Source organism: Falco peregrinus, chromosome 7 (genome assembly GCF_023634155.1).
Source record: "Falco peregrinus isolate bFalPer1 chromosome 7, bFalPer1.pri, whole genome shotgun sequence".
Classification (NCBI taxonomy): domain Eukaryota; kingdom Metazoa; phylum Chordata; class Aves; order Falconiformes; family Falconidae; genus Falco; species Falco peregrinus.
Window position 1 is genome coordinate 13,302,104 of NC_073727.1, and position 8,364 is coordinate 13,310,467.

Consider the following 8,364-nt stretch of genomic DNA (forward strand, 5'->3'; position numbering starts at 1 on the left):
CTTCTCTAAGGAAAGAAAAAAAAAAAAAGGAGCCTTCTGTCTATCAAACTTCTCTCCCCTCCCCTTACTTACAGTTGCCTTTTTTTTTTTTTGTCATGAGAATACCTGCATTCTCAACCTTACTGTAAAATAGAATGCTGTTAATATTATTTTCCCCATCTGAACAGTAATGGGCATGGGCAGCAGAAGGTCTTAGGATTTGTGGTCAGGGATAGTTGGGACTATGATTCAGGGCTGCTGCTGCTGCTGCTGCCCCAGAGACTTCGCTTCCATTGACCACAGCAGAACTCTTTGACCCTGCCTTCGTTTTGTAGGGCACAAGGCCTCAATTCATCCCCTTCACAAGGTGTCAGTCTTGGTAGGAGCCTCTAGATTTTACTGTAGCACAAATAATAAATAAGGATGGCTTTGACTGTCTTGTTGCTGTGCAATTTGCTAGCCCTTTCATGATGTGGTCTTGTAATGCGTTCATATCCACTGGATGTCAAACAGGTAAAACTCAGACCTCATGACTCTGGTTTCCAGTGACGAGTTCATGTTTTCCAGTGTACTTAACCATGTCTGTTAGATGGATTTCATGTAACATCTCAATGATATATATGTTCAGCTTGTTATTTATTACAAAAATAGTTGATAGCTGCCCCATGAATTGAAGCAGCAGATGCCCTAAACCATCTTTATCTGTTACATGTAATTTAGCCCTCTGCTTTTAGCAGAAAGGATGGATTTGGCATGATTTATTTTGTTATATGTGAATATGGAGAGGTTTTAGATTGTGAGTACGAAGACAAACTGTGTCACAGGGCACAAATATAATTTGCATAAAACTAGAGCACTGCACATCCCTCTTCATATTGCAGAATTTGAGCAGCAGAACAGTTGGAAATTTTTGCGCTCTTCTGAGTTTGGGACCCTGAAGGCAGCTTAAGCCACAGCAGCTGTTGATGTCTATAGAGGAGCCATTATAGTGGCTCAGGAGAGGCAGGGTATGGAGTGGCCAGGGAGGGCTGGTTCTGGCTCACTCATCTTCCCAACACTCCTGACCACAGCCTTGGTGCCAAAGAGAAACATTAGTGCAAGAACTGCTCTGTTTCATGACACTAAAACCCTCTCTCAGGTAAACTCTGCAGACTGAAAGTGCTGTATTCAGGGCTTCCCTGTGCTGGTGAGTTGGCTCAAAACAGGACTTCGCAAGAGAAAATTGTAAATAGGCAGGAGCAACATATAAAGGTGTTTTTTCTGTTGGGGCAGGGGGTGGTGTGTATCCTCAGACCCACTCTGGGAAAAAGAAGCTACGGGCCCTTGCTGTTTCGTGGGTAAAGTGCATGCTTGAAAGGATGATCCACTCTACTACTTTTCCTGCCTCCTTGCAGTGGAGTGTCTCTTAACCCGGGGAGAGCATCCACAGATCAGTGGGATCCCACCTGTGCTCAGCGGTGTTCACATTTTCTGCACAAAATGGCAGGTGTGGGCAGGCAACCGCAGGTGAAAATCTGCAGTCTCGGTCACTTGCACCTGCAGAGTCTTGCAGTGCACAAAGGGGTGAAGTGCCAATATTAGCGAATGACTCTGTGCTCATTTCCACCATCTTTTTGACTCATGTTCCCATATAAAAGTTGGGAATGTTCCTATTGACAACTGAGGAGTGAAAAATCACAGCACAGCAGGAAGCAAAGCCTTTTTGCAGGAGTCTCGGTTTTCACTGTTGAATCTGTTTGCAGCTATCATCATGGTTAGGAGTATCAAAGCCAGTTAAGTGTTAGTCTTCTGCCAGCTTCCAGAGCCTTGAAAACAACATTTCTTTGGAAAGAGGGAGAAAAACTGAACGTTATCAATGAGAAGTGAATTTATCAGCTGATCAAACAAATAAGTATTATTTAGAGTTCAGTCTTGCAAAAGACTCAGATACCCTTAATTTATAGAATTAGGTTTTTAATTAGATGCAATCTCTGCCTACAAACCTCAGACCTGTTATTTGTCATGGAGCTGTTCCAAAACCTGTCTAAGTGTTTGGAAAGACTTCACCAGTCTCAGTGGCAGCTGGAACTGTCTTTGCAGTCACAGTCTACCAGCAAGACCAGAACTGTCCGTTGTGGTTATATAAATATTAAACATTCAAATTGTATTAGAGAACTTCCAGTGCCTCCTTTTGGACAGGGGACTTTGGCTTTGTTGTTGCATTCAGGCTGAAGTAGTCAGAGGGAAACCTCTACAAATCCCTGTTTTATTCTTCTTCCACAAGCAACGCTTTGCTGCCAAGTTATTAACAAAAAACAACCCAGGGGAGATCATTCCAACTTTTAGACTGCTTGGCCTGAGCCTTATTAACAAGGGGCTCCTGGAGAGCTTCCTCTGTTCTACCAGGGGATTTCGGCAGCCTGTGGGGCTAACTGTAAATTCCCTGGAAGATATTGCTCCTACTGTTTGCCTGGCCATACTTAATGCTGAACCTTTTACTGGGGCCCTCTGAAATGTTCCTCCCCACTGAGGTTTCTGAATGCATGAAGCCATCACAGGAAGCCAGCACCGTTAATGCCTAGATTGTTTTTTATTTATTGAAACAATTTATTATAATAGCAATAACAACCTTGGCCTGGGGCATTTCCTGGGGAATTAATGGCAGTCTGGGCTGATGCTCCCAGCAGATTGTTAGCCCTCAGGAAACAGGCTCTGTAATTGCTGCTGGTTTTGTTGGAAAAACAAAATAAAATGTGTTTCTAATTTTTGGCCAGTTTGAGTGCCTAGAAAATGGTGGCTTTTGTATACAGGGTTATAAAAAGCATATATCTTTTGTCTGCATGTATTAAATTCAGGCTTGAATCAGTGACATTTTCATCAATGCCTTCAGTTCAGAAAGAGAAATACCAGGAAGGGGAAAGGTAAGCCCAGCTAAAGAGACTGACAGCAACTGGGTCCTGCCAGAAGTTTAGGAGAAAAATATAGCACTGAGCTGTCATCTACAGCAGTGGAAGCGAAAGCTACACTGGTCAAAATCCATGCCTTAATGGGTGCGCACACACACATGCACACGCGCACACACACACACACACACACACACACGCACAGCAAAACTGTGTTACTCTTGCTACTGATGTCCATGCACTTTTAAAGAGCTTTTTTTCAAATATAATGAGTGTTTTGAGGAGCTTCAGTTGACATGTTGAACATGAGCCACCTTCAAGCTTTTGGAAGATGCTGAGCATCCATTTGCTGAAAAGAATGTCCCTTTTTGGTCGTTCCAAGTAGAACATGCAATGGTGAAGGCTCTCAAATCACTTATCAACTGTCAAAGCCCTGAATCTAGGCTGTTGCTGACTTGGCTACTTCAACTGAGAAGAAGCAGAGCCCGTGGTTTTTAGCTTAAGTTGCTCTTTCTGCTGTGAAAAAACAGAGATGTTGCCATGCAAGTGGATTGTACCTATGATAAATACCAAGACTGCAGTTGAATGTAGGGTTACAGCTCAGTGAGGAAGTCCAGACAGTGTCTTAGATGTTGACAGAGTAGCTGTAGGAGCTCATTAATGCCACCGGAGCCAAAGATTCAATTACAGCCATTGCGCTGCATGAAGGGCTATACATATGAGCACAAGCAGGGGATGAAAAATGGTTGCTTGAGCAGCAATCAAGGTGCAGATTGCTCATGAGCTGGGTGCAGTAGCATGGAAAAAGGAGTGTGGAAGAGAAAGGAAAAGCAGGACATGGACAGAAATGGGGGAAAGAAACCACATATCTGCGTCTCAGGCTCCATTGGATTAATTTTTTTATTCGTTACTTTAGAAGAGTGAGCAGTGGAACTAGTGCAACCAAATCAAGCCCATGTGTGTGCGGGGATGTGGTGCTCGGGAAAGTGTGCCTGGCATCCTGTCAGCCAGGCAGAGTGGAGGCAGACTGCACCAAGCATCTTCCAGTACAAACAGATCAGTCCTGCTCATTTGTTCTCATGCTCCCATGCTCTGCGTGTCCCCTGAGCCCTCCTTAGGCCTTCTTGCAAAAGGAGCTTTGCAATTACTGTCCTGAGTTATACCGCATATGAAGGTTAAAGCACTACCGGGTAGTGATTCTACTTTTCCGTGGGTTTTCAAATCTCTAAAATTTAGGCCACTTATTTACTGTTCACTAAGTGCCAGATGGGCAGCAGCTTTGCTACTGTGCAGACGGGGCTGTGGTTTTGAGTTCTGCCCCTTGATTTCAGAGTTGCCATTAGCGTCATTGGAGCCAGGATTTCACTTGGCCAGACTGCTACAAGAGCCATTGGCTCATCCTTCATGCCTGCTTTGGTATCTTCTCTTTTACCTTTGCATCTTTGCTGTCTCACTTTTGTCAAAATATCTTAGCTTAAAACCTCTGACTTTGGCCTCACTTCACTTTCCAATTGTTGCTACTTTTCTCTCCTCTTTTTTCTTTTTTTTTTTTTTTTACTTGTTGAATGCACCTGCTGCAGTTTTCTTCTCATTTTTTTTGTAGTTTCTCTTCAGCCTGTTTTTTCCCCATGCCATCCACACCAACCACTCCAGCAACAGCTCATCTTTTATGAGCCAATTTTCAGACTATCATGACATCTTCCTCCACCTTGGCTTGTCAGTCGCCTTTGAGATTTGTTTGAGAGAGAAGTGCACAAAGGCGTTTCATCTCTGTAACTGTTCCATGAGCATCTTCAGGCATTGAACTATATGTTGCCTTGAACAGTGCACAAGTCAGTGTTTAGGCTCTGGCCACAGAATCAGAGAATAATTTAGACTGGACGAGGCCTCCACGGGTCACCTGGTCCAACCCCCTACTAGAAGATGGCTAACTTCAAATTTAGAACCAGCTCTGAAATTAGAGCAGGGCCTTGAATATCTCCAGGTAGTTTCCAGTTCATTGTCTGCAAACTTTGCTTTAAGGAAATCAGCTGGAGAGGGCAGTTTCTAAAAGCACAGTGTTGGGAAATGAAGGTATTGTCCATGAGAGTAGCCTTTTAGTTACAGAGATCTTAGGCGGCTGAATGTTAGGCTCTCAGCTAGTGGGAACTGTTACAACTCCATCGCTGAGTTCAAGGGAGCAAGATTCCTTTGAGGAACTGACTCCATCCTTGAACTCAGGACTCCCAACAGATACAGGGAAGTAGAGCTGGCCTTGACACGTCTGCTTGGTTCACCTTCACCCATTCAGCATCTCTATAAACCAAGATGATTCAGCCCAAGGGAATTGCAGTAACAACATTTATCATAATTACGCTTCTAAGTAGTCCCATGAACCAAGAGAAAAAAAAAAGGTAGTAAATAAACAAGATGACCTAGTGTAAAAGGCATTCTGGATCCTTTGGAGTCTTGTTCTATCACTTCTGAAATGTGGCTATGCAGAATTCATCCTGTTAGTACACTGACTCCAGCTCTGCTTGTGTAGCACAGGTATACATTTTGGTGGTCTGGGCGGAAAGCCAGCACACTTGCCTTAGATAAGCAAATGAAACCTATGAATAAATAATATGCATTTTTCCATGCTGCAAGGCTTCCCATTTCAGCTGGGGCACAGCACAGGGCATATAAAGCTCTGTAATCATCTTTACTCCTGGTACGATGATAATGGATGTGACAGCAAGATGCACTTAGCTGCTGCTGGGTGCGCAGCACCCTGGTGTCAACCCCACTCACGCAGCTACTGGAATTAGCATTTAATTCTGTGGGCTGCTCCTTCCCCTTCCAGAAAACTCCGAGACACGACTGCAGCGAACCCACATTCTGCATATGGACAAATGCCTTGGGAGCAAATCCACCGTTTAAATTCCCCTTCCTGATTTCCCCGGGGGATGATGCGAAGGAGGGCATGGAAGTCAAACCCAGCTATTCAAAACCCTGCCCCTCCAGAGATGGCGGCTGGTACGGGCGCAGAGGAGCTGTGTGTGATTTGTTCTTCTAAACATTGTTCTCAACAATTGTTTCCTTCCTCCTTTCAGAAAACCCCGAGCGGGCCGCTCTGTATTTCGTCTCCGGCGTGTGCATTGGACTTGTCTTGACCCTGCTGGCCCTGGTGCTAAGGGTGTCCTGCCGAACTGACTGCAAATGCTCCTCCGCCAAAAAACCTCCTCGGGAGCGGGAGAGCGACAGTGACAGCAGCAACAGCGACGATGATTCAGACACCACTTCGGACCTGTCTGCCCGCAGGCACCGCAGGTTCGAGAGGACTTTGAACATGAACGTCTTCACTTCGGCGGAGGAGCTGGAGCGAGCTCAGCGGCTGGAGGAGCGGGAGCGCATCATCCGGGAGATCTGGATGAACGGCCAGCCAGACATTCCAGGGACCAGGAGCCTCAACCGTTACTACTAAGCGATGGGGAGTGCAACCATCCTGCCCTGCACCCTGTGGCTCCTCCACACATGATAGAGGAGAGGGAGGGAAGGAGTATTATGTGGGTGTCTCCCCTTGTCCTTTCAGGCATGCTACTTGGAGCAGTGTGGATGGACAGCAATATAGCTTTCCCCGTCTCCTTCTCCCTGACATACTGCTATCGCTCCTCTTCATGGACGCTTTCTCACTTCAGCAGAGTTGGTTGTCAACTTCATTTCTTAGTAGGAGGCAGGGAGGTGACAATTACAGTCCTCCCATGTGGGACTTGGAGTTTGGCATGCTGTGGTACAGATGCTCCTCTGTTGGCTGAGGAGAGAAGTCATCCCAGATTTGGTGGTCATTGAGGATTTTTTGGTTTCCCTTTCCCAAGGACTGTGGGAGAATTGTGAACAAAACGACAAATATGGAAGGATGATTTGGGAAGGGAGGGGGAGGTGCATCCTGACTGATTGTCTTGTGACTTCAGAAGCCATAAGATTAACCTAATTAAAACCCAACGGCAAATATGACTTGTTAAGAATGGGGGGTGGGTGGGGGGAGGGGGATTCTTCCATCGTGAAATCATCTCGGTGCTTGGATGTTTGCCCTAGTGTATTCAGTTATTTATGGCTGTCCTTTCATCTTCCTTTTCAATGGGAACATTTAGGTTTTTTACTGACACCTCAGGGATAAAATCCTATTATTTTTTTGAGTCTGTTCTCCCTGCTGGCCCCTGTCAAACACAACCCAACCCACCTCCAACAGTGAAATTATGGTAATATAAGAGATGTGTCAGTGACTGGTGAGAAGTTAACAACCTCAAAGAGGTTGAAAAGGGTTTTCTTTTTGTTTTGTTTTAAATATATATATATATATTTGAAGATGCTGCACAGGAATGTGCCTTATTCTTTTTTTTTTTGTTGTTGTTGTTGTTAAACTACAGTTTTCCTATGGATAGCAATGCACAATGTTTTATATATTTTATTAAAAAAATAATTAAAAAAGAAAGGTCTATGTTTACCAGAGGAAAACGGAGACAGAAGAAACCACATATGACAACAGGATGGGTAATAAATGCTAAATAAACTCTGGTTTGCTTCAATACGTTTGAATTTGCATTCTCACTTTTGGCATAGGTGTTCCTCGAGGGAGATGCTTTGGAAGAGTAGCGTACCTCTGCAAGCAATCAAGGCTGACATCTGCATGCAGGAAACTGGAGGTGCATTTTTTCGTTGGCTGCAGCCCATCAGTCTTCTTCTGTGGTGCACATGGTAGGAGCAGCCAAGTAATGTGTTGGTTCTCCAGGTACTATCCCAAAGCCTACCTACATCAAAGGAAAGTCCCGGTGATTTCATGATGCTTTTGCGTCTGTCCCCAGACCCAAGTCATACCTGGGCCAGAAACAAATGTTAAATGAACGAAAAAAAAAGACATGGAAAAAAAGGCATAATATATTTTAGTGCTCTTTCAGTTGTCCTATGAAGTGTTCAATGGGGTATCACCACCCTATTCACTCCCAAGCACCAGTTCACATCGGTCATAGAGCTTGGTGTTTTTCAAGTCTGTATGATGCTGCTGTAGTCTGCATGGCTTTGGGATGTGCTCCTCTGTCACGTAGGCATGCTTATGTCTTTAAGAGTTCACAAAACGCAGGCAAAGCAAATAATGACCAAAAGCTCTGAATGCCCAGAGCTTTCCCCTAGCCTCGAGGAGAGGTGAAGATGGGTGGATTTGCCCACAAGATGACTGAAGAGGTTAGAGTGGGGTTGCTGAGGGTTCATGTGCTGGGCCAAACAGCTACATGGTGGGACAGACCCCTGACACCAAGGGCCTTTTTGGCACTCTTTGGGGTCACTGTGGGACGCCTCTGGCAAAGGAAAACTGCATTTGAAGTACCCACAACTACTTCTCCTGGCTCTTGCAAGGCGAGAGCAAAGCTGAGTAACTGCAACTGGTGGTACTGGTAATGTCAGGGATCAGGCTAGCTGGTGAGAGGTGGCTTCACCTGGGAAAGCAATACTAGTACCCCAGAGCGGGTCTTGGTCCCGTGGAGGTTCA

At 45.1% G+C, this 8,364-nt stretch overlaps 1 protein-coding gene across 8 annotated transcripts in view; it reads left to right on the plus strand.

Moving 5' to 3' along the window:
• EVA1A (eva-1 homolog A, regulator of programmed cell death) overlaps window positions 1–7,411 on the plus strand; it is a 224,410-nt gene extending 216,999 nt beyond the window's left edge. For all 8 annotated transcript variants that reach the window (XM_027789182.2, XM_055810990.1, XM_055810991.1 and 5 more), the window contains one exon: window positions 5,936–7,411. In XM_027789182.2, the coding sequence (XP_027644983.1) occupies window positions 5,936–6,306 (371 nt within the window). In that variant the 3' untranslated portion in view covers window positions 6,307–7,411. The remainder of the gene's footprint in view (window positions 1–5,935) is intronic.
• Window positions 7,412–8,364: the final 953 nt, after the last annotated feature.